Genomic DNA, 25,381 nt, shown 5'->3' with positions numbered 1-25,381 from the left:
TTCTCATCAGAGTAGCAAGGCTTGACCGCCCTCCCCACACAGACCCATCCATCACCCACGGCTGGCACCACCATACAGCTCACAGGCACTGGACCTGCCTGCCCTGCTCGGTCCCTGGCTGTCCCTCAGCCCTGCAGGCAGTCCCTGCACCATGGACAGCTTAGGGGAGCAGCTCTGGGCATGCAAAGTGGCCCTGTTTTCCCTGGGGAAACCCACATGCAGCCTGCTTGCTCACCCCTCCCTCTCCCCCATCCCCTAGCTCCATGTCTCATCCTCCCTGCTGCCATCCCCAGCTTTCAGGAGTGGGATCAGGGACTCCTCAAAGCTTCAGCCCCAGTCTGCTGCATGCTGAGTGAGGTCCAGGTGGGAGCCAGGCACTCACAAGTGGGAGATAAAACTACAAATGGAGAAAGCCCAGCTCCAGTGCCATGGGGCATCTCTCCAGGTTCGTGTTCCTGGGAAACACCCTGCCATGGGTACCTGTCCCGCAGAACTGAGGCAGAGCTGAGCATGACAAAGCCAGCCCAGAGCAGGGACAAGGGGTTCTGAGGGACACCCAGGGCACTGAGAACCAGCATTGTCCCAGCAGCACATCATGTCACAACACCTGGAGAAGTGAGGAAACAGAAGGGTGGCAGGGCATGCCTCGTTTGGCACACGGGTAGGGGTGCAGGGGCTGTGGAGATGAGGGACAAAAGGCTTGGCTGTACCCACAGGGACCAGAGCATTGCAGGGAGAATGTGTCAAGGGACAAACAGCAGCTGCCATGGTCCCATGGCTGGGAGGGAGCAGCAGACAGAAAAGGGGGACACTGAGACATGGGAAATCAGGAAAATGTGGTGGTGATGCAAAGCATCACGATTTTCAGCTGCTGTTAATTGAGTTTCTTGGAGAGGTTGGTGGGGAAACCTGCGGGGGGGCTGGACTCAGGACTTTATCCCTGGCAATTTAGAAGAGGGCTGTTGAAGACCTGCTCTGTCGAGCGGAAAAACCACTTGAGTCGTGCTTAACTTCATCAAGGGAACTGCATAGAAATCAGGGAGCTTGCTAAGAGAAATTAATAGAGCAGCCAGGGGGGCAGACTGCCTGCAGACAGCATGAGAACTGCTCAGATCTGCATGCCGGAGACTTCCAGTAAATGAACATGTCCTTTAACGAGATTTGCAAGGCCAGCATGGCCAAGGAGCAGAGTGAGTAAATGGGTGGGAAAGGTCATTCCTCAAGGAAGGGAGCCATGCCAAAATGAAGAGCACATGAGAGGGAGGGAAGGTTACATTAAAAACCAGAGCAAAACAACCCCCAAAGAGCCTTTGAGGAAGATCTTGGCAACAGTTTAAAATTGCAAATAATTTTGCAGTGCTAAATTTGCTAAATTGTTGCCATAGCAATGAGAGTTTGGGGATGTCCAGGGGTGCATCAGAGTGCTGCAGCTCAGATCCACCCCTCTGGATTAATCTTGGGGTAGGATCTGGGTGTCCTGCAAGCCCTTTCTCTTGGGACAAAGGAAGTCAAGTGTTTCTATCCCCAAAGCAGACATCTACAGCCCACAGAGGGGTGATGCTGGAGGATCAGCCTTGGCACATCCGGGCCGGTGAGCAGAGGAAGGGCTGCGATTGCAAGGACAAAGTCTACAAGTACAAAATGCACTTGCTGTCAACTGGTAGGAAATTAAGGCAGTTGCTCTTGCGAGAAATCAGCCTTGCACCAACAGAAATCAAGCCGTTACACCAAATGGAATCCTGGATAAATTTATCTTAAGAAGCAAGCCTGCAGAGGAAGATAAAATCATGTTAGCAGAGGCTGAGAACATTGTCCCTAGGATGCAAAGCCACTGCTCCCTTTATGGCTTGCAGATTAAAGTTTTCCCTTAAAAATCATTTCCCCCCACTCAAACACTACCACTAAAATTTCCCTTGAGTCCCAAGTGCTCAGCAGTATGTTGCTATGTATGAACAGAGCTCTGAATGGAGACTGCATTAAAGAAATCACATTGAAGCTTCCTGTTGGACTGCAAGAGGTGCCTACAATGAGAGGAATATCACAGATTATTCTTACTTTACATGAATATGCTTCATCACCTCCACAGCTAAAACACAAGGCTCTGCATTTTGAAGAGGAATGTTTTGGCTGAAATTAAATGGGTTTGGAACAAGTGCAATCCAGAGGCTCCTGGCTCAGCAGGAAGGGAGGTAAGTCCCTGAGGGCTCCGTGTGCCAAGTCCTCCTGAGAAGCTTTGCCCCAGGGCTTGCCTGCAGTCAGCAAATCTCCTGCCAGCACAACTACAAATCCCAGATGAGCCCATGAGGATTGTTGTTCTAATTAACTAATGAAGCCATCTCCTGTTGGGAAGATGGATAATCTGAGCTGGAGGCTTCCTCCCTGTTGTGGGGGAGGACCTGGAGCAACACCCACCTCCTCTCAAGGGACCTCATAAATGTCTGTACACTCCAAGGATGTACTTGCTGCAGGGAGGTGCCAAGTGCTCCCAGACACAGCATCTCCCTGCACCCTGCCTTCAACCTGCCTTCAAAAACCCATCTGACCCTGTCCTCTGTCTGGCAGGTCCAAAGGCAGCTTGGCTGCTCTCATCCCTGAGTTTTCACTTTGGTCTCATAATATTCAGGCAAATCACAAGAGAAAAATTAACGTTTGAGGAGGGTGAAGTCTGTGCAGGATGTCCCTGAGCTGCAGCCATGCGCAGCGCAGGAGGATCCACTTCAAAGGGAGGAGCCACTTCATTAAAAAAGAGAACTAGGGCCTTTGATATCAAGATAAACATCCTGATACACATCAAAGCAGTTTCTTCTCCTTGTCCTTAGACACCCTCTCCTGCTTCACTTAAGTTCTGGATTTTGGAATTATACTTCTGCCTAATCCTTGCTGTGCTGCATCCCATCTGCATGGTTGTTTGGCGGGGGAGATTCTGGGTGCTGGTTTGTGGTGTGTGAGGCCTTCAGGTCATGCCCATTAGCCTAAATACTGTCATTGCCTTCTGTTCCACCTATGAAGAACTAAGAGTTCCTGGTGAAAGTGATTCTATTTCCATTGGAAAACATAATGTTTTTAAAAGAAAGTGCAATAGGGAAGTGCCTGAAGGCCAGATGGGTTGCCTCAGAGCCCAGTGGGATCCATCCCTCTGGACTCCCTGCCCGCAGTGGCTGCAGGCCCATCCCTGGTAGCAGGTTGGGTATCCAGCAGCCTGGGAGAGGGGACTGAGCTGCGAACACTGACCCCTGGCACAGGAAGAGGCGTGAGGATGCAGGAGCAGTATGTGCACAGGGCGCTGGTGGGAGTCACATCCTCCCTTCATGGTAAACCTCTCCTTCAGTATTTGGAGATTATGAGTAGGATTTGGAGAGGCTCAAGAGCCAGGTACTGTTCCTAATGCCAATACCCTACACTTTTGCTGTAGCCAGGGACTTTAGCAGGCTGGCCATTGGAGCTGGGCTGTGGGGTGAACTGTGGCCAGGGGGTCTGTGTATCCCTCCTCCAGAGTTCTGGGCACTCTTTGGGACAGGAAAGAAGCAGCTGATGCAGCGGGGAAGCCACAGGTCTGAGCATTCAACTACTAGCAGCCAGCTATAGACACAGACCAAAGCTGCTCTCAGGGAAGTCATTTGGGTCACTACCTGTATCCCGGGTTTGTGAGGTGGGACTGGGCTCAAGTGGTCACCTCCAGGTCACAGAGTGCTGGTGTTGGCTGGGAGCGAGGTACAAGAGCAAAGGGCTTGCTGCCACTGGCAGGTAACGGCTTTACTATTTCAGTTCTTCCAGACAGTAAACATAGGCTCTGGACATGCAGGAAGGAGAGGATCAGGAGAGTGGTACAGCTTTGACTTCTTCCAGAATGGGTTAAAAACAGGGAAAAATCCAACACTACCTCAGGGAGTGTTGGCTGTTGGGTTTCAGCTGCCCTGTTGCAAGCTGTTGTGTGGGATGGAGGTGGAAGGAGCTGCAGGCCCAGGCTACCCAGAGCAGCATCCTCACAGTCCCTAGGCCACCAGACAGCAACACTGAAATCCTGCTGAGACCTGCTGGTGCTTTCACTTGTATTTCCAGCCTGGAGAAGATCTTGCATGCCCCAGAAGAAGTCCACCCTCTTTTCCTGTGTTCTCCTGGCTGTCACTCCAGCCCTGCAAGCGCAGACACACTACATTTGTTGGGAGGGCAAGGGTCTCACCAGGCACAGGGCTTGTGATGGACACCCCCAGGAAAGGCGACGGCTGTGTCTATCTCAGACTCTTCTACAGCTGCATCCCCTTGTGCCAGCCCCCGTTACCCTCGCTGGAACTGCCTCCTGCACTGCATCCCAGGACTGGGGGCTCGCTGGGAAGAGGCTGGGGTCCAGCCCTGCCCCACCGCCCCTCTGGCACCGCCCTGAGCCCAAGCTGGAGCGGAGATGGGGGCACTGGAAGACGGGGCATGGGATGCTTTGCGGGCAGAGACCGGAGCAGAGGGTGCCGTGCGAGTGCCACAGCGTGGCCCCGGCAGGACACCCCGCGCCTGTCCGGCAGCCCCCGCACGCAGGAGGCGGCGGTGAGTGAACAAGACCCCCCAGGGGCGTGGAAATGGGTCAGCCCCTTGGCACTGGGGGACACCACCTGGGGGCGGCCATGCCCCAGCCCCGTGAGGGCCCGGCCGGGCCGGACACCGGACACCGCTTCCGGCCGCACACCCCGGCGCTGCCCGGCCCGACAGCGCATGCTCCGCCGCGCCCCGCCCCGCTACCTGATTGGCCGCGCCCGCCCCTGCTCCGCCATGGCCCCTATGATTGGGTGGCGCGCCCCGGCCAGACCCGCCCACCCTCTCCTTTCTGAGTTTCTATTGGCTGCTGAGCTGTCACTCCAGCCAGGCCGCGCCCCGCGGGTACGGAGCTGAACCCCGGGCACCGCGGTCCGTGCGCTCACGCTGGCGCTGCGTGAGCCCCTTTGGCAGCCCTGTGCACCCCTCTGCAGCCCCACCGCCACCCTGTGCACCCCTCTGCAGCCCCACCGCCACCCTGCTGCACCCCTCTGCAGCTCCACTGCCACCCTATGCACCCCTCTGCAGCCCCACCGCCACCCTGCTGCACCCGTCTGCAGCCCCAGTGCCGCCCTGCTGCACCCCTCTGCACCCTTCTGCAGCCCCACTGCCACCCTATGCACCCCTCTGCAGCCCCACCGCCACCCCACTGCAGCCCCACTGCCGTCCCACTGCCACCCTGCTGCACCCCTGGCACCCCTCACTGCACGCCTTTGCACACTCTGTCAAACCCTCCCGGTTCCCAGTACTTCACGCCGGTGTCTCCCACTTGTACCTCCGGTGCTATCCCAGGAACCCCTGACCTGCAGCCCCCAGGGCACACCCCCCCGCCCAGTCCCTCCTGCAACACCACCACCCCTTCTGCAGCCAGCCCCCTCCTGCCACCCTCACTGCCCTTTGCCTCTGTTGTATTCATGCTCAGACTTGACACCTTGTTACAATTTGACAGCAGCCTGCCCCACTGCCCCAGCATCCCGGGGCTGAGGGAATGGTGCCGTGGTGTCCCAGGGCTGGAAGGAGTAGGTATAGCCTCGAGGAAGGAGCATGGCAGAATGTCAGGGAGCAAGACAGGGTGTTGGGAAGTGTGGTGGGATGACGGGGTTCGTAGCAGGCTGGTAGGGAGCACTGCAGGGTAATCAGACAAGTGATAGGGGACACAGCAAGGTAGGTGTGATGCATGGACGACCACAGCCCAACCACTGCAACTTCACTGGTGCAAGAAGCAGGGCTCAGGAAGGGAGATCCCACCTTTCTCCTCTCTTTGCCCACCCTGATAGGTCCCAGGGAGAGAAATCCAGGGCAGAGATGTTTGCAGGCAGTGGCCCCATCACCATGAGGCTTGGGGCCAGAGCTGCTGGCCAGCAGCCAGCCAGTTTCTGCTCCTGCTTGGGAGCACAGAGGATGTTTTGTACACAGCAGTGGGAGGACCATCCCCACCAGGTCTAGCCCTGCTCCCAGCAGGCCCCCACAGACCCCAGCTCCCTGCCCACTGCATGACGAGGCCAGCGTGCCTCTGTGACACACCCTTCTCTCTGATCCAGGGTGCACAGCTGGTATTGGATGAGGGACAGTGCCACGGGAGGTCACAGGCTTTCCCAGCATGGCCCTCCCATGTTTCTCCCCTGACAGATGCCATCTGGGCTGTGATGTTGGTGCTCACTAGTGCTGATACCTGCTGTCCCCCTGCCACCTCACTGGTGGGCCCTGTGACTGTGCCCCTGGTCCCTCTCCATGGCTTGGCTACTTGTGGGCTGCTCCAGCCAGCTGGTCTGTGCATCTGCAGGATGTGGGGTGCCCCAGCAAGCTCCTGGAAGATGGTGGGGCAGGCAGTGGGCCAGGGTGTGCAGCAGGAAGGGCAGGAGTTCAGGGACATTTAGTTGGGGAACTACAGGGACATGTCCTGCAACCTCACCCTGAAGGTCATGCATGGCATCTTGGAAGTGGATCCATCATCAATACATCATCAAGATGAGATGATAACTGCTTCAACATGAACTGCTTGCCCACCTTCCTGGCTGGGCTTGATCTGGCATGGATTGGCCTCTATATGGTGTCCCTCCTCTCCTGGGAGAACTGGCAAACCTCCCAGCCCTCAAGCAAAGTGGCATCTGGCATGGCAGGACTATTGTCATGATGTCTACATGACCTGTACCTCCTCTCCCTGGATGTGACAAAGAGATTCTGGAGGCAGATGGCACATCGCCCCATCCCCATGGAGGACGTGTCTGAACTGCTGAAGGTGGTGGCGTGCAGCCAAGAGTCAGAGGCCGTGGCATGGCTGCAGCTACTGTTACCTGATGGTGATCCCTGTACTGAAGCAGGAGGATCCGTCCTGGAGCAGGAGGGCCTCACTGCAGCGTGTGGCAAGTCTGTAGCACTGGCGGTGAAAGCCCCAGATTGTCCCCTGGAAGGGACCTGCCACGGACCTGGACACCAAGGGACCACGGCTGCTGCACACACTGCCTCCCCAGCCCAGCATCACCCACACCAGCCTCTTCCCTTGGAGAAGGATGCAGCCTGGGCTTCCTGGCCTCCAGTCCTGGCAGTGGCCCTGCTCTGCTCCAACAGCCCAGCAGCACATTGCCCAGGCAAGGGTGATGCCCACCCCAGGCGCTGCTGGAAGGGGTAGACAAAGTACATCTGCCCCGTGCTGCGTGGGTTGGGAGTTTCTCAGAGTCTGTAAATAGCTGAGTTCCCCTCGTGCTCATCTCGAAACTGAGAAGGGGAACATTCCCCAGTGAGGGGGAAAGAATTGGTCAACTTGTCATCACTGGTAGAAAAGCTATTTTTAATTTTATTGAAATGTCTCTCTAGTATAAACTTGCAAAATATCTGGAACCTCTGCTATAAAGATTTGTGCCGTGGCTCTGTAGCAAAGCTGTTGCTCCTGGGGCCAGTGATGGTGGCACTCATGGGGGGATGCACCTGGCATCAGGGGACAACTGAGGCTCCTCTTTGTGATCTGGGGAAGTGTGGGGAGCGCCAGGGGAGTAGGGCACTCTGGGGCCACCCTCAAAAAGGGGCGCGTGGGGGATGTAGTGGCTAATGGGGCCAGGATGGGTCTGCGGCCGGAGCAGGAGCTGGTGCAGGGTCTCGCCCACCTGCACGAGGCTGTGGGAGAGGAGGTGGAGGTGGGAGACTGTGTCGCTGGCCAGGCTCTCCAGTAGTGCCTGCTGCTGCCGTGATGTCTGCAGGATCTGCACCAGCAGGTGCTGGACATTCTGGAGCAAGCCTGTCACGCCAGACCCTGCAGTGAGAGGGGGTCAGTGGCACCTCACCATGGCTCCAAGAGCTCCCTGTGAGGCTGTTGGGAAGCAGCAGGGATCACCCACCATGCAGGCTTGAGTCTGATGCATCTTCACTTGCTGCTGGTTGCTCGCTCATGGCTGCTCTCCCATGGGAGCCTGTGGCTGCGGCAGCCAGTGGCAGCATTTGGTTTCCTCTTCCCATCCCCAGGGACATCTCACCAGGAAAACCTGTCACGAAAGCTTGGCATGCAGGAAACAACCAGAGTGATAGAGACACTCAAGGCCCAAACTCAGCTTAACCATGACACAGAGCCCTGGAAGGCCACTGCCTCTGGGAGCCCATGCCTTTCCCACCGGCAGGACAGGATGGAGCTGTGCCCTGGAGCATGAGGACTTGCTCAAAGCTGCCAACACTTACTGGCCTTTCCCTCAGCTCCTTCTTGCTTCAGGTCAGTGCGACAGCCTGGAAGGAAAGCAGACACAGCCTGTGAGCAGCAGCCATTTCCTGCCCCAGGGACACAAGCATGGTAGCCAGGGCATGGTACTCACCCAGGAGGGAGAGAGGAGGAAAGCAGCAACTGGCATCTGCAACGAGAACCATATCAGAGCCTGCTCATGTGGCTGAGGGGGTTTAGCGGGCTGAGCAGGGCAAGGAAAGCCTTACGTGGCATGGTGGGGGGCGTGGGTGGCACTCCAGTAACGTGGTCCCCACCAGCTGCTGGGAGAAAGCAGAGAGGAGAGATACGACGTCTGAAGGGACCTGCTGGTGGATCACCACCAGCCCAGGGTCTGCCCGGCTTGCCCCAGCCAGCCCCACAGCCTGACATGCCCTAGCCACAGCTCCAGAGCGCCCTGCAGGGCCCCAAAGCATTTCAGAGCTAGGTTCAAAAGCAGGAGTCACTCACCCACCACTGCAATGCAGCCACCTCTGGGCTGGAAGGCAGCAGCGGCGGAGCAGCGTGCAGCAACACTACACAACAGACTAGGACTGGAAGTGAAGGAGAATCCCACATCCACTTGAAACTGCAGGGGGAATTTGGGGAGACAGAAGGTAGTTACCCAGTGTGGGAGGCTGGCTGGGGCGTCCATGCAAACCAGGCTCAGGGATGTATCCTGCATCACCTCAGTGCCAAATCCCCGGGAGTGTGAACAGTCAGGGGTGTGCAGGATACACACCTGGGTGGGCCGAAAGGCAGGAAAGCTGCAGGCAGCTCTGGCCCTCATACACAGCCCTAACTCATCCGAAGCTTTATGGTGTTACTGTGCAAGTGAGAAGCCAGGAACTGCTGAAGGAAAGGGAGTCACATGCCCTGCAGTGCTACCAGCCACGAGAGATCCCTGCGCTGTATCAGGGCCACTGTCCCTTCCAGATCTCTCGCCTCATGAACTGCCATAGGGAAGCCAGCAGCCTAGTCATGCCCTCAGGCTGGGATCCCCTCCTGCCCTATCCCAGCCATCCCCATCCCCTCATGCTCTGGGGCTGGTTTGGAGCCAAAGCTTTCGGAGACAGAAGTCCCAACACACCCATCATTGAGCATCCCTGCTGAGGGACATGTGATGGATCCCCTGATCCTGTACGCCTCCCATTCCCATCATGCTGGCATGGGCTTGGGCTGGAGCCGGGGCCGTGCAGCTCGGTGCAGAAGGGCAGCTCAGTACTTACTACTCTCTGGCTCGTCCTTTGCACACTGCAGCGTTGGTGACAGCAGTGTGCTGGGGGTGTCCTCACCAACGTCGTGCTCTGCAGAAGGAGGTGAAGGGGTGCAGAAAAGAGCTTCAGTAACTGGGGCAAGAGGGGTGTCTGCCACCTCGCAGCCAGGACAAGTCCCACTCTGGCTGCGTGAGCCCACAGGTACCTGGTGGCTCTCGTGAGGATGGAGAGCGTGTGGCAAGGGCTGACCTGCGCTTCCTGGAGGGCAGCTTCACCACATCTAGGGGACGAGAAAGACCATCAACAGACCCTGGGTGTCCACGCAGCACCAGTGCTCCACCAGCACCCCACGTCCAGCCAGCCTGCTAAGCCCACACGTTCCCGGCACCCACCTGGCATCCTCCGTTCGCCAAAGACGGGCCGCCCGGCCGCCTTCCAGATGCTCTTCATGGCTCGGTAGTGAGGCGGCAGCCGGGGAGAGTGTTGTCCTGCCCTCCGGCGCCTCTCCCGCTCCGAGTGGAACGCCTGCTTGAGCGCCTTCCACTTGGAGCGGCACTGGGCCACGCTGCGCCCGTAGCCGGCCGCCGCCAGACCCCGGGAGATCTCCCGCCAGAGCGCCTCGTTGGGTCGCGACGTGGAGGCCATGAGCAGGGCGGCCTCACCCGAGTCCCTCACCAGCGACAGGAGGGTGCTGACCTCCGCCTGCGTCCAGGCTCGCCCGCGGGGCATGCTGCCGGCCCGAGGCGAGGCTGCCCCGGATCGCTCGGGCCCGGGCCGGCGGCGGGCACGGAGCAGCGCCGGGGCTCGGCCGTGCGCTCCAGAGGGCGCACCGGGAGGATGCCCCGCCGGGGGCGGCACCGGGAGCCGCACCAAGAGCGTCGGGAGCCTCCCCGGTGGTCGCCCTGGGGGTTCGCCCCGGGCACCGCCGCACTGCCGGTCGCACCGGGAGCCGCCCCGGGCGCCGCCCCGGGAGCCGCACCGGGAGCCGCACCGGGAGCCGCACCGACCGCCCCTGCGCCGCACCGGGCGCCGCGCCGGGAGCTGCCGGGAGGCGCCGGGCGCCGCATCGAGCATGTGCAGCCCCGGGAGGAGCCGCTGGGAAACGTAGTCCGGGACGAGATAGCCTCCCCCAGAGAACGCCAGCCGCCAGCTCGGAGCGGGGTCGTTGTCTGCCCGCAGGCTCCCGGGGGGTCGGGAGGACTCTGTCCCTCCCCCACGCGAGGGCGCGGCAGGGATGGCCATCACGGCAGCCCTGGAGGCTGGGCAAGGGAAGGAGGACCCAGGCCCCCCATTTTCCAGGGCTGAGATGCAGCTGCAGCCCCATGCAAAAACAGGGGGCTTGTAGGCAAACACGCAGTGGCCTTGCTCCTTGGAGAGAGGGGCATGGACATGTGTCCTGTGCCCCAAGGATACCCAGTCTTCCCTTTCAGTGCCTAGCGCAGATCAGACCAAGAGAGCTGTGGTTGTTCAGCCTGGAGGAGAGAAGGTTCTGGGGAGACCTTAAGCAGCTTTCCCTGCCGTGAGTTCCTGAAAGACTACAAGAGAGCTGGAGAGGGACTTTTTGCAAGGATGTGTAGTGATAGGAGGAGGAGGAATGGCTTCAAACTGTCAGAGAGCAGGTTTAGGTTACATAATAGTCATAGAATCACAGAATATCCTGAGTTGGAAGGGACCCACTGGGATCATCAAAGTCCAACTCCTGAACTTGCACATGACACCCCAAACAATCCCCCCATGTGCCTGTGAGCATTGTCCAAATACTTCTTGAACTCTGTCAGCCTTGGTGCTGCGATCACTTCCCTGGGGAGCCTGTTCCACCTGCCCAACCACCCTCTGGGTGAAAAACATTTCCCTAATATTCAACCTAAACCTTCCCTGACACCGTTCCCTTGAGTCCTGTTGCTGGTCCCCAGAGAGAAGAGATGAGTGTCTGCCCCTCTGCTTCCTCTTTTGAGGAAGTTGTAGACTGTGATGAGGTCTCCCCTCAGTCTCCTCTTCTCCAGGCTGAACAAACCAACTGACCTCAGCTGTTTCTCATACGGCTTTCCCTGTTTTAGGAAGAAATTCTTGATTGTGAAGGTGGTGAGGCACTGTCACAGGTTGCCCAGGGAAGCTGTTGATGCCCCATCACTGTCAGTGTTCAAGGCCAGGTTGGACGGGGCTCTGAACAACCTGATCTAGTGGAAGGTGTCCCTGTCTTTGGCAGGGGGCTTGGAACCACATGATCTTTAAGGCTCTTTACAACCCAAATCATTCTATGACTCCATGACTCAGCTGCCCAGCCCAGCCCTGGCTCCATGTTTGAGCTAGCAGCCATTCCCACTGCGTGCTGCCCCAAAGCCAGGAGCGTGGGGTTCCCTCCTGACAGGATGCCTGGATGCTGGCCTCAACAGGGCTGCCCCTTGCCCCAGGTGTCTGGCACACAACACCCCCGGGCTTTTGTCTCAGGTGGTGCCTCTGGGGGCCCCACCAGGAAGTGACACTTTCCATTTTGCATCACACCCGTCTGAGAAGTTGGGCTGGGAAAGGGTTGCCACTGCCCCTGTGGGCTGCAGAGCGGGAGACCAAGGAAGAGATGGAAGAGGGTGTCATGTATGCTGACCTGCGCCTTCCCTCCACACCAGGTAATGACCCTCAGCTCTCTCTAGGTTTCTTGACCTCCTGAAGCCCTTTGCCCTCCCCAGAAATGTCCTCCCAGACCTGCTTACCCCACTCCCTCTTTTTGGGTGCCTTCTCTCAAACAGCTCCTCTCCAGCGCTGTTGCAGACTGCCTGCTCTCAGGGTGGGGGGCAGGAGGGGCTCAAGGGCAGGGAATGCCCACTGCACCCCCATGCCACTGCACAGACATCCCTCTCTCTGCTCTCCCCACCAAGCATTGTGTGCAGGCAGATAATTTCTAGGACAGTCAAGCTGCTGCAAACAGGCTCTCCCCCACTTTTCCCAGGTTTCCCCACTGCCTCCTGACGTCCCGCCTGGGATTTGCAGACATTTCCTGGCTCAAGGTTCCCCACTGCTCCCTCCAATCCCCCCCCCGGCCCCGGTCTACATTAACTCATTTTCTCAGCTCCTCAGCAGCGAGTGCACATACCCTGGTTCTGGGCAGCCCTCAGCCTGGGTCTCCTCTCCCTGATGCTCCTGCTGGCACAAATCATCCTGGTCAGCCTGAGTTTCCACTGTAAGTACCGGCCATCCCATGCCTGGATCTCTACAGAGGGGGCCCTGAGGTCAGGGCTGGCACCATAGCACTTATGTACCAACAGACTGAGCTGCAGCTTCCCCACGGAGCTGGGCCTTTCTGCTTGGGGCTGTGGGCATTGAGGGTTCTGGGGCAAGCAGGAAAATTGGTGAGGCAAGACACCACCTACACGTCTGGAAAAGGAAGCTGGGGCGACAGCTTGGGCTTGGGGAAAGCCACTCCATCACATGGCAAAGAAAGGAAGGCAGGAGGGAGAGCACTGATACTGAAACCGAAAGACAGGAGCACTTTCCCAGAAAGCCTGTTGTGTGGAGGGATCCCAAGCACAGAAGAAAGGGCAAGGACGGACCTTGGCAGGCTTGGTGTACCTAAAGCAGGGGACAGCTTACCCACAGCCACGAGGCTGTCCTGTGGGAGAGGACACTGGGTGCTGCCGGGAGCAGGAGCCTGGAGTTGCTGGAACACACCTGTGCTCTTCTGCTGTAGATTTAGTACAACAACAAGCGAGCTGCATCCACGGTCCCTGGAGCATAGAGGAGAGCCCCAGCTATGGGAAACAGACAGTGCAAGGTAAGAGAGCCTGCTGGGCTCCTGGATAAGCTTTGGAGAGGGCCTCACTGCTTCTTTCAAGCAGCGGGATCTGTCCATACTTGAGGATGTTTTCCTGGGCTCCATCCCTACATATTCCTTCACCCTTGCTGCCTGTCCCCTGATTTATGGCATGGAGAGCTCCCCCCAGCACTGCTGAACAGGCTGAACTGCTGGGACCCCTTTAGAGAAGACGACCCCAGACAGCTCAATGTTACCTGGGCACACCACCAGCACCAGGTTCATGGATGCCACCAGCATCCCTGTGCCAGATGGCATGAGCTTCTGGTGCAGCTGAAACCTTGACTGAGTTCCCAGCACTTTGGAAATTGTGTTTGTATCACCACCCCAAACGTGCAGCTCCCTGCCCTGCCTAATGCCAGCACATTTCTGTAACTAGCCCCTCTTCCCAGGGCTCTGTGACTGGAACATTGGAGCTGGGCTCCCAAGTAAGGGCAGGAGTGGGGCAGACATACGAACACACTGGGTTGGTTGGTATCCTGACTGCCCACTGTCACTCTCCTGTCCTTTGGGCTGAGGGCTGGTGGCAGTTGCCCCATCCCAGCTGCTGTGTTTCTCGTGTGCAGGGCGATGCCAGTTTTGCCCAGTTGGCTGGTTCTGGGATGCGGGGCAGTGCTACTACTTCTCCTCTGCCAGAAAGAGCTGGGAGCAGAGCAAAGAGGACTGCTGCTCCAGAGGGGCACAGCTGGTCACCATCCAAGCCAACACTACCCTGGTGAGTGCACTCACACTGTCCCAACTCCCTGTGAACATTGGGCTGTCCTGGTGACCACCTCACAGTCCTTCAGCTGTCACCCACCCACAGCATTGTCTCAGCTCCCGGGCCCAAAGCCTAACAAAGCCTCCAGGCAGGGAGCTGGCAATGCTGTGCCCACACAGCACAGCCCCCATCACTAATGGTGTGGCTGGGCTGGGTGTTCTCCCAGGGAGCTCATGTGGGTCCTCTCCTGTGCTAGGCTTTCCTGGTGCGCACAGCTAACATGGAGGTCTTTCATGTGGGGCTGAAGCAGGATGGCTTCAGGTCTGACTGGAAGTGGCTGGATGGCACCACACTGGAAGGGTGAGGCTGTCAGCTTGTTCCCAGCCAGGGCTGCTGAGGGTCCAGCATCAGGGCTCAGGGAGGTGAAAGGGGGACAGGCATGCAGGGATGTGCTCCATGTTTTGGCCACCTCTTTTCTTCCCAGAACTGTGTTGGGGCATTTTAGGGAGGTGCAATTTTTAGCAGGGGCCTGACCCTGGTGCCCACACTCTGGGTGAGGGGCTGCAGGGGATCCCCCAAAAGCGGGTTCTCGGTTTGGTTGGTGCTGAGCCCTGCTAGGATTGACCCGGGGGTGCTTTGTGAGTAGTGGGGCTGGGGGCATCAGGGCATGTGGCCTAATTGGGAGGAGCCTGGCAGGAGACTCTGCTCCATGGGGAGGGTGAGCTTTGCCCCCACAGCATCTCTGTGCAGTGTCTGGTCCCTGGCTGCAGTTGCTGATGGAACAGCCTCAGCTCTTCCTGCCCATCCCATCTCATCCCATCCCACTCTCTCCCTTGCAGGATCTTCCCAATCCAGCGCTACACCAGGTCCTTCCAGGCCTGTGGCAGGGTGTCAGGCTTGGGACTGTCAGGTGGCCCATGCACAGAAGCCCTCAGGTGGGTCTGCAAGCAGAGTGCAGCCACCCTGCAGTGGCTCCAGTCCTCGCCTCCTGCCTTCCTCTGGGGAAACACCACCTACAGCTGTGTGAGGCCCTGATGGCCATGGGGACCCCCAGCCTGTGCCACCACCCTGTTCCCTGCCTGACCCCAGTGCATGGGCATTCCCAAGCTCTGCTGCCTCCTGGCCCACACCTCTTTACCCCCCAGAACTCTGCACTTTGCCAATAAACTCTGCCAGCAACTGCAGCTGGCTTTGGGCTAGGGGGGTGGGAGGATGGCGTTGCATCTTCCAGCTCTCAGACTCAGTTGCATCACTGACAAGTGAGAAATTGCACCTGCTATTGTGTGGCCAGGAGCCAGCATTGAGCCAGCAGCAATCGGAACATCCTCATGGCAGTGAGAGGCAACTCCTGTGCAGGCTGGCAGAAGTCCCATGAAAGCTCTGGGCTTTCTGATTGTGTGGCTGCCTGGGGTTTTTACTTCTTGGGGCATGGTGCTGAGAGGTGACTCTGTGCCTCTGCAGCCCCGTGGAGGACTTGGGCTGGGCAGCAGCTTGTTTGCTGATGCCTGCCAAGTCTGAGGAGGTCCCAGCAAACACGCTCACTTTGTTTTGAGGCTGGGTGATGTGTGAGAGCCTAAAAGGCCTGCTGGGGCTTGATTTGGAGTTGTTTGGTCCCAGAGGCTGTTCCGGGTTTGGCATAGACCACTGGGTTGTTCCAGCAGCCTGCAGCTGTGGCACAGACATTGCTGGGACTCCCTCCCAGCACATGCAAAAGACCAAGCCCCCACAGTCTGTGCACCCTGTCAGCCTGAGCAGGACTGGGAGGGGGAAGGTGATGCATGGGGAACTGTAGCCCTGCAGTGGCCTGTACCCATGGGCTTGGGCTCTTCACAGCCTGGGGACCTGGGTGCAGAGCATGCTCCCCAGAAGGGACCTTATTCACCCCCCCACCCCCTAAAGCAAGATCATACACAGGAAAAAAACCCCACTTTTTGCAAATAAAGCAACTACTTCTGCTTTTCTTTGTATGAAGATGTGTCTCCATGCAGTATGGTCTTAGCCACTGTTTGCCACCTGACCACAATGGAGAAGGACAGGACTGGGTTCCTGGGCTGCTGCTGCTGCCCAGCTGCCTGCATGGCCCAGAGTGTGGCCCACACTGACCTGAAGTTTGCTGAGGCCCCTGCTTGCTGCCCCCACCTGCCCTGCAGACCCCAGTGAGGATGACATTCACTACAAGAACCTGCTGCTGGGGCTGGTGCTGTCAGAGTCTAGCCTGTGTGAGAACCCAGCTGCCTTCACTGCCACAGGGATAGCCCAGCACAGGGTGAGCACTGGGTGATGGCAGTGGGACCATGGGGTGATGCCCATGGGCACTCATCTTGTCCCTAGACTGCTGCCCCTTGGGCTGGGTGCCCTACAGGAGCAAGTGTCTCTTCATCTTGGCGGAAAAGAAGATCTGGTTGAGCAGCCATTATGACTGCACAGGGAAATTCACTTGACTGCTGGTCCAAGGTCCAAGGCCAGCATGAATGGTACAGAGTGGGAGGGCTGTGTCACCCCAGAAGGGTGGATTTCTGCAGAGCCCCATGGAGCCAGCAGCAGCAGTATCTGGGGAGGTGCTGGGGTGCCGCTGTGGCCCCAGGTTCCCACCATGGCAGTCCACAGGGAAGAGCACAGCCAGACCCGGGGCTCCTGGGCACCAGCAGGATGCTGGGCATGGGGCAGGTGGTCAACAGCTTCTCTCTTCCCAGCATTTTGTGCAGGCAGGTGATTGAAATCATCATGACAAACCTGAGGGACTGTATGGGAAGTTGTATAACGAGTAAGTTGTTCCATCCTGGCCACCTGCACCCCTCCCACCTTCACCAGCCATGGGTAGAAGTGTCTGCATTTTAAAACAAGACTTGTAGAAAAGAGGCTGTATTTTTGTGTTCCACACTCATGGCCATCTTGACATCCCCAGTCCCTGCTCTGGCTCCTGTGACCCAGGGAAAGTGTTTAGGAATCCTCCCAGCCTGAGCATTCAAGAGACTCTGGCAGTCACACTCCCACTGCCAGAGACTCCCACTGCAGGGACCAAAGGCTCTTCACAGCTGGCAGCTCCAGTGAGTCCACAGGTGTAGGCTCCCCCTACACCCCACTTACACAGTTAGACCAGGTTTCCTTGCTGATTCAACCCCAGGTTTCCCATGTGTCTTGGGGTGACTCTATGATGTGTATCCCCTATCGCTGCCCCATGCCCAGAAATTAATTTTGTGCCTTTCTATGCCTTTAAACTGAGCCTGAGAAGGGGGAGGAAAAACCGAGCAAAACTTTTTCAAAGCAGTTTGCAGCTTGTTCAAGGTCACACAGAGATAGAGACGGCTCTCTGCGTTCAGCTGTGGTGGGAGTGGGAGCAGGAGGAAGCACTGCTTGGTTTCCAGCCAGTTTTCAGCTTTCTTTTTCTCCGGAGAGATACGGAGAGTTGAACTTTTGTTTTCCTGGGACTTTGTTTTTTTCCCTTTTTTTCTCTGCTGGACGGTTTCAACATCAGAATACACTGGGAGGAATTTCCACCAAGGCCTTGGCCCTGGAGGGGGCCCATCACCCCATCCCAGCTCCAAGGAGGGGGAGAGAGAGATCTGGGGAAGGACTCCGAAATTTTCCCAGGTTTTCTCTCTACAGCAAGAAGTTTCATTATTTAGCATTAGTATTTTTTTTCCTGTGTGTTTGTTAAATAAATAGTTTTTCTCTCTTTCACTTTCCTTCGAGGAAAAAGGTTTTTTTCCCCGAACCTGGTGGGGGGAGGGGTGGTTTGTAACCTGCCTTCTCTCAGAGGATATATTTCTAAATTTGGCCAAACTGGCACACCATGGAAGAGTCTCAGATATCTCATTCCACAAAGCCATTTATTCATGGCGCAGTAACACAGAAACAGCTCGAGATGGTTCCTCTGAGGAGGGACCCCCAGCAAAGGAACCCCTGGGCTTTTATCCCCTCACTGTCTGCCTGTGCTCAAGCCTTGCACTTCTTCCTCAGTCCTATTCTCCCACCCCCTCTCTCCGTCCATCCACCTTGCTTTAGTCACCCCTCTCCTTTGTTATCCAAAAGGTCAGCAGTCCCCGGCTCCTACTGTGTCTCTCGGTGTCCCTTTACCTGTCTGGCACCACCCATCTTCCTGCCCTGTGTTATCCCAAGGGTTTCCAGTTCACAGCCTCTTGCGCTGGGCTCCCACCCAGAGCTCAATCTCCACTTGCATCTGCATCTCTAACTGCAGCTTGCCAGCCCAGCTACCTGGAGCAGAGGTATTCCTCAACAAGGGGATGTCTGTAGCAGCCTTCCAGCTCACCTCTGCTGCTTTCCTCTGAGGGGGGTTTGGGAGGGGCCTCTTGCACCTTGTGAAGGTGGGTAAGGTGGTGTCATTGGTGTCCCCTTGAGGACTCTGTTAGCTTTCCTGGCTGCCCCTTGCCTCTGTCACTACTTGCTGCTGGCTCCCTACATCACCTGTCTGGAGCTGAGCTTTGTTCTCCCGCCTTGATACCAGGAAGAAGATGTAGCACACCTGCTGGGCATGTGATCATCCAGGATGGGTGGGGAAAGCCAGGCGGGATTTACTGAGGGCAGGTGATGCCTGTCTGACCTGCCTGCTGCTGTGGGAACAATGGGCTATGGATAAGGGGAGAATAATGGGGAACATTTATCATGAACCTTTAAGGTCTAGGAGATTGTTTTCCATGGTCTCCTCACTGGCACAGTGGGGATATATGAGGTCAGGAGAAGAGGGTGGGTGGAAAACCTGAATGGTGTGAGGGCTGCCATGGGTGTCAGCAATGCCCTTGTTCCCTTGGCAATCACTGAAAGGTCAGTCCTGGGGTTTATCCTCCTTGGAGCCTTCATCAGTGCACTGGTTGATGGGTTGGGGGTGGCCTCATGCAATAGCTGTTGGGGGGCAATATCAAACTGGTCAGTAGTGTGTGTACTGGAGGACAGGACTGGGGTACAGAGAGGCCTGGAGAAATGGTTTGATGGGAGCCTGCTGATATTGGAGTGGGTGAAAGTGCAAATCCTGCAGCTGGGAAGAAAGGAGAAACCCCACGCATCAAGATGGGCAAATAAGCAGCCATGCTGAACTGGCATGGGGACCCGTGAACCAGAGTCTGTATGGGATCTGCAGTGTGACCTTGTAGTGGCAACTACGACCCTCTGGGCAGTGGAGGTTAGAGCTCAGGGCTTCAGGACTAGGGAGCATTGTCCTCTGCGGGCAGCAGGGAGACCACGTCTGGACTCTCCAGGACAAGCCAGACACAGCAAGTCTTTGTTTTGCATGATAGCTGAGGCTGTAGGGGACCTTCTGCAATCCTGTCCCAGCCTTGCCATGCCACTGGGCTGGCTCCACCAGCCTCCTTCTCTGAAAGATCTCCCAGGAGCTGCCCTCAGTTTGAAGCCATTTCCCCTTGTGCTTTTACTACAAGCCCTTGTGTGCAGTCTCTCTCCAGCTTTCTTGTAGCCCCTTTTGGTACTGGAAGGCCACAGTAAGTTTTCCCTGAAGATTTCTCTTCTCCACGCTGACCGATCCCAATTCTCCTCACAGGAGAGATGTTCCATCCCTCTGATCATCTTGGTAGCCTCCCCTCTGGACTGGCTCCAGCAGGTCCCTGTCCCTGCTGTGCTGGGACCCCAGAGCTGGATGCAGAGCTCCAGGTGGGTCTCAGCAGAGCGGAGCAGAGGGGCAGAATCCCCTCCCTCCCCTGCTGCCCACGGGGCTCTGGATGCAGCCCAGGACACGTTTGGCTCTCTGGGCTGTGAGTGCCATGGCCGGGGCATGTCCAGCCTCTCACCCACAGCACCCCCAAATCCTGCTGGCCAGGGCTGCTCTGGGTCTGTTCATGCCCAGCCTGTGCTGATACCGGGCCTTGCCCTGACCCAGGTGCAGCACCAGCACTTGGTCTTGTTAAACCTCATGGTGTTCCCCTGGGCCACTCCTCAAGCTTGTCCAGGTCCCTCTGGATGGCATCCTGTCCTTCAGGTGTGTCAAACACACCTCACAGCTTGGTGTCACATGCAAACTTGCTGCTGTCACATGCACTTGATCCCACTGTTCACGTTGTTGACAAAAGCACTTAATAACATTGGTCCCAAGGTGGATCCCTGAGGGCCAACATTATCACCAGTGTCCACATCAGGACACTGAGCCACTGAGCACTATCTTCTGGATGCAGCTGTCCAACCTTACCCACTGTACAGTTCACCTATCGAATCCATCTCTTCAGTTTAGAGGGGGACTGTGTTGAAGGCTTTACAGAAGTCCAGACAGAAGACACACGTAACCTTTCCCTTGTTCACTGATGCAATCACTCCATTGTAGAAGGCCACTGGGTTGGCTAGGCAGGACTTGTGATGAAGCTGTGCTGCCTGTCTCAAGTACAGCTCAGAAAAATGGTTCCCAACATATTCCCCTCTCTGCAGAAACACTGAGTGAGACAGGGAGGGTCAGTGCTCCTTCTGGATTCTCCCACACACCCCAAGTGGGTCCTGGACAGGGGTCTCTCATCACCCTCCTTTGGCAGATCAAATCCCACCACATTCTTAGGGATCTTTCCCTCTTGGTGGCAGGGGTCTCCCCTTTTCCTCATGTTCCCAAGTCTCCCCAGTGCTCCCTCCTCTCTCCCATTGTCTTACCACTGCACCTTCATTTTTTCAGGAGCACCCTCATTTGCAGCTCCACTGCACCTCCTTTCTTTCTATGGTCTCAGGATTCCCACATTCACCTCCCATGGTCTTAGGGCTCTTCCTGCACTCATTTTCTTCCCATGGTTTCCTCATTCACCCGCCATGTTCTCAAGGCTCCCCAGCACTCCTTCATTTCCTATACGGTCTCAGGGCTTTCCAGCAATTTCTCATGCTGATGGCACCACTGTCAGCACCCTTTCCTGGCAGGACCAGCCCAAATCCCTGAGCAGGTGAGGAAGGCAGGAGAAAGGACAGGACAAGAGCTGTCAATACTGAGAGAAGGGACAGGCTGTAAATCCACAGGACTCCCCAAAATGGACAGGTTGAGGACATCAATGTGTCCTCCCCCAGCTCCAAAAAGATGCAAATGGCAGATCCTGCATCCCTGGCAGCCTTGGAGTAACCAAGAAGGTGGGAGTTGGGCTCTGCACTGGACACCTTGGTCAGAGATCTGCTGGCCAGGGCACACAGGGACACGCAGGGGCACAGTACAAAGCACTATAATACATGTATGCATGAGTGTAGGAGAGGGGAATAAGGTCTATTTTCCATAATCCTTGCTTTAAAATAGACACACCCTTTCCCAGCAGTTCTGCAAGGCAATTGAGGCAAAGTGTGCAAAGGGGACGGAGTCCCAGGGTGCACCCCCAGGTCCTGTTCCTGAGTCCAGTGATGGAGGGGAGTGGCAGCAGTCAGTCCTTTGTCAGAAAAGGAGGTCGGGTCTCGGATGCACTGCTCAGATTTGGGGATTTCTCGCAGATCCATTGGAAGAGATTCTTGCACGCCAAACTCCATAATTCCCCGTTACCTACTGACCAGCAGTCTGAATTATAGCGTCTCCTAGGAAAGAGGGCACATCTCAGAGCAGCAGTGACAACATCCTCACCATGGACACCACTTCCCACAGATCCCAGTACTGCTGGGGCAGGCAGGGCACCTGGCACACAGACCAGTCTGAGGAAGTGTCACATTCCTCCTCCTGCTCTTCTTCTCTGCCACTTGGATATTTGGCACTGCACCCCACAGCTTGTGTCTACCTTCACCCCCCCTCCCTTGGGGCTCTGCTCATGGGACCATCACCCCCTTTGCTGAGGGGTGTCACAGGGGCAAAACACCTTTCTAGCATGGCAAAAGGGCAGGTGCTTGTGCTAAGGACTCTTTGCACTTACGAGTATTTGCTGTCCATCCATACAGAAGATCCTGTCTCATAAAAAATTCTTGCTCCAATCCAGTACCTTGCATTAGATGCCTGCACAAAATGCTGGGAGGGAGAGAAGCTGTCAACCACCTGCTTCATGGCCAGTGCTTGCCTGGTGCCCAGGAGCCCCAGGGCTGGCTGTGCTTCTCCCCCCAGCCTTCCAGGATGGGAACCCGGGGCTCATGGTGCCACCCCACCAGCTCCACAGATAGTGCTGCAGCTGGCCCAGCAGGGCTGTGCCCAGCCCCACCCTCCTGGGGTACCACAACCCCCCTGCTCCGTACCGGCACTAGCAATGGTGACCAGTCATCTTGGACCAGCAGCTGAGCAGATCTCTCTGCACAGTCTTGGTGGCTCTCCTGCCAGGTCTTCTTTGCCATTGAGATGTAGAGACACTTGCTCCTGTAGAGTACCCAGCCCCTGGGGCAGCAATCTGGGGGCAGGGGCACAGCTCAGGTGCTCATCCTTCCGTGGATGCTTAGGGGCCTCAGCCTGGCTGAGTTCAGCCCCCGCATCTTCGCAGCAGCAACACCACCTGTGCCCCATCCCCGTCAGGCTCTACCTGTGTTCACGCAGGCACGCAGGCTGCTCACAAGGCTCTTGCTGGTGTTGAGCTTCCCCTGCACCACCTGCATCTCCTCCTGCAACACAGCCAGCTCCTGCTGGATATGCCCCAGCTCAGCATTCCTGCTTTCCAGCTCCAGCTGGGTGATGTTGTACTCATGCCACACTCGCTGCAGCTCTTCTCTGGCCCATGCCAGCTCCAGTTGTGTCTCCTCCAGGCTCTGCTCCTGTGCCCGCAGCTCCTGTGACAGGCGGCCCTGCTCGGCCATGTGCTCACGGGAGGTGTCCTGCAGGCTGCGGGTGACCTGCCAGTCTGAGGACAGGGCAGTTGAGCTGGATGTGGGCATGGGGCCTTGCCTGGGGCATGGCTCGAGCAAGGAAGAGTAGGATAAGAGTATCTGGCTGTGGATGGAGATTGTCCTGGGGGTGCCAGTGGGAAGGGAGAGAAAGCCCCCATGGTGGCAAGTGGAGGGGAGACATTGAAGACAGTGGGAGACATTGGGAAGGCAAGGAGACTCAATGAGAATCTGTGGAAGGCAGTGGGGGGCAGTGGGAAGGCAGTAGGAACACTGTGGGAGGCAGTGGGAGGCAGTGGAAAGACAGTGGGAGGAAATGGGAGGCAGTGACAGGAAGTGGGAGGCAGTGGGAAGACCGTGGGAGGAAATAGGAGGCAGTGACAGGGAGTGGGAGGAAGTGGGAGACAGTGGGAGGCAGTGACAGGGAGTGGGAGGCAGTGGGAGGGATTGGCAGGTAGTGGGAAGACAGCGGCAAGACCATGGGAAGGGGTGGGAGGCAGTGGGAAGGCAATGGAAGGCAGTGGAAGGCAGTGGAAAAGGCAAGGGGAGGAAAGGGGAGGCAAGGGGAGATAGTGGGAGGCAGCAGGAGGCAGTGGGAAAGGCAGCGGGAGGCAGCTCCTGGTGGGCAAGCAAGAACCCCGGACCCCAGCCCCAGCTCCCCTCCTCCCTGGCAGCCCCCAGCAGCCCGTCCCTCGCCCAGCCCGACCCCGCTCCTGCTGCCGCCCCCCGCGGCAGTCACCGACTCACAGTAAGCCCCCAGGACCACGACGGCCACCACCAGCAGCAGCAGGAGCAGGCTGGCTGCCAGCAGCGCTCTGGGGACGCGCCATCGCCGGGTCCAGTGCCCTGCAAGAGACGAGCACCCGCAGGCATCACCCTGTGGTCCCTCTGCCACCACCGCGCTCCGGGGCGTCCCCGCGGCAGCGGCTGCTGCCGGGTTCCCACCTGGGCTGGGCGCTGCTGTCACCGGCCCCAGCGGGACATTCTCGTAGGGACTGTCATCCTCATCGGGGACGGTGGATGGGGGGCCCGCGGCAAACTTCAGGTCGGCATAGACCACGCTCTGGGCCATGCCCCGAGCGGCCCCGATGGCCCTGCGGGCTCTGCTCCGCTTCAAAGGACAAATGCAGCTGGTTTCTGCAGAAGCAGAAGTGTGCTGAGGTGCGGCAGAGGGGAAAGTACGGCCACGGCACCCGCGCCCTGCCATTGGCCCGGCACCACCATCTTACCGTCCTCCGCACCCCGAAATTGGTCAATGTCCCCTGGGATGGCACTGGGGCGGTGCAGCTCGGCGCTGGAGCATCTGGCAGAGCTGTAGGGCTCAGCCTACAGAGAATTGACCAAATTCCCTAGGACAGGGGAGAGCAGCTCTGTCTTCCAGGTGGGAACAGGTAGCTTTGGTGCTGACCCCATCCAGGATGGAGGTTCCCTCTTCTTTGTGCTCTCCTCCAGGTTCTGAGCATCGCTGCCCTAGTGCCTAAAAGGGATTTCTATATTGCAGCGCAAGCTTTCACTTCTCCTCTCATCATAGCCATGTTTCTCCACTCTTCCAGCAAGTACACTATGGAAAACCAAACCCCAGCCACAGAAGGGTCATGATAAATGGCTCCATTTCTTTCCCCTCATTCCAAGGCCAGTGCTTCCGAGCAGCAGGAGGTACATTGGGCAGTCACCCAATAAATCCCACTGGCCTCTCCCCTGCATGTCCTCCCTGGGTCTGGGCCCCTGCATCCCCAGGAGGACATGCTCCATTTTCTTCCAGGGGATTGAGTAGAGGCTGCCTAACCTTTAGCTTTCCAAATCTCCTTCCTGTCCTCTTTGAAGCTAGCTTTGAGTTTTGCCTTTCTCCAGTGAGGAAGAACCTCCCTTGCTCTTGCAGAGGTGATGGACAGTGGCCTTGTAATGCTGTGCTCCACCAGCACCACTGTGTGCCTCCAGTGCTGTCCCAGGGACTGGCTGTATTCAGATGCACCTGTCTGGAAGACAGTGGGAGGCAGTGGGAAGGCAGTGGAAGGGAGTGGGAGGCAGTGGGAAGGTTCGGAGGCATCCCTTCTGAAACCTGCCCTTCTCTGGATGCAGTTCAGTGGAGACCTCTGAGAGGCTGAGGGCCTGGAGGGACCAAGAAGAAGGTGTTGTGAATGTTGGGATTATGGTCTTGGGAAGGGAAGGCAAAGCGATGTCCCTGATCTTTGTAACTCTCTGGGGGTGTTTTGGAGCAATGCCAAAGCTGGGGTCTTCTTAGACAGGGACCAGGGAGGGGATGAGAGGCAGTGGAACAAATTACATCATGGGGAAATTCCCATTCTCAGAGGCTGGGAGGGGAAATACCTGTCTGTGAGGACCTCCAGCCCTCCACAGAGCTGTCTACATGGCAATTTGCTCCTGTATTCAGGATTGCCCTGCTCTCCCCCAGCTCTCCCCTAGCCTATGGATTTGGGTCTGTCCTTTGCTCTGCCACTGCTGTGACCTCTGGCTGTGCTGCCCTGGCCCTGCCCTGTGCTGAGGGGGACCATGAGCATTTTTAGGGCATGGGAGGGGACGGGCCAGTGTTTCTGGGACCAATGGGAGGGTGCTGGTCCCCGCAGCCGTGCCTCACTGGTCCCATCTGCTACAGTGCAGAGCAAACTTCTGCTTCTGCAGATGCTGGCTGCACTTCTCCTTTGCACCTCTGAGAGACGGCGCAATCACCAGGAACAGGAACATCTCAGAAAGGCATCCCCAGTGTGGAGCGGGAGCCAGCAGGGCTC

At 57.4% G+C, this 25,381-nt stretch overlaps 3 protein-coding genes across 3 annotated transcripts; 1 reads left to right on the top strand and 2 right to left on the bottom strand.

Moving 5' to 3' along the window:
- Positions 1-7,070: 7,070 nt before the first annotated feature.
- LOC138103510 (uncharacterized) lies at positions 7,071-10,662 on the bottom strand. The gene is made up of 8 exons (XM_069001839.1): positions 9,813-10,662; positions 9,626-9,700; positions 9,433-9,510; positions 8,434-8,484; positions 8,319-8,354; positions 8,188-8,232; positions 7,854-7,997; positions 7,071-7,768 (listed from the first exon to the last, which is right to left on the bottom strand). Exons 1-8 carry the CDS (start codon positions 10,660-10,662, stop codon positions 7,431-7,433), a joined length of 1,617 nt encoding a protein of 538 aa, XP_068857940.1. The 3' UTR covers positions 7,071-7,430.
- A 1,308-nt stretch (positions 10,663-11,970) lies between these two features.
- On the top strand, positions 11,971-15,805 carry LOC138103608 (killer cell lectin-like receptor subfamily G member 1). Its single transcript, XM_069002030.1, has 6 exons — positions 11,971-12,044; positions 12,485-12,595; positions 13,103-13,186; positions 13,792-13,940; positions 14,182-14,285; positions 14,765-15,805. Exons 1-6 carry the CDS (start codon positions 11,996-11,998, stop codon positions 14,958-14,960), a joined length of 693 nt encoding a protein of 230 aa, XP_068858131.1. The 5' UTR covers positions 11,971-11,995; the 3' UTR covers positions 14,961-15,805.
- A 5,207-nt stretch (positions 15,806-21,012) lies between these two features.
- Positions 21,013-23,841, bottom strand: LOC138103554 (B-cell differentiation antigen CD72-like). Its single transcript, XM_069001924.1, has 6 exons — positions 23,580-23,841; positions 23,382-23,480; positions 22,337-22,651; positions 22,059-22,207; positions 21,746-21,837; positions 21,013-21,416 (listed from the first exon to the last, which is right to left on the bottom strand). The coding sequence occupies exons 1-6, from the start codon at positions 23,839-23,841 to the stop codon at positions 21,269-21,271; spliced, it is 1,065 nt and encodes a 354-aa protein (XP_068858025.1). The 3' UTR covers positions 21,013-21,268.
- Positions 23,842-25,381: the final 1,540 nt, after the last annotated feature.

The sequence above is a fragment of the Aphelocoma coerulescens genome (genome assembly GCF_041296385.1).
Source record: "Aphelocoma coerulescens isolate FSJ_1873_10779 chromosome Z unlocalized genomic scaffold, UR_Acoe_1.0 ChrZ, whole genome shotgun sequence".
In the NCBI taxonomy this organism is placed as follows: domain Eukaryota; kingdom Metazoa; phylum Chordata; class Aves; order Passeriformes; family Corvidae; genus Aphelocoma; species Aphelocoma coerulescens.
This window is presented reverse-complemented; position numbering and strand designations above follow the sequence as displayed.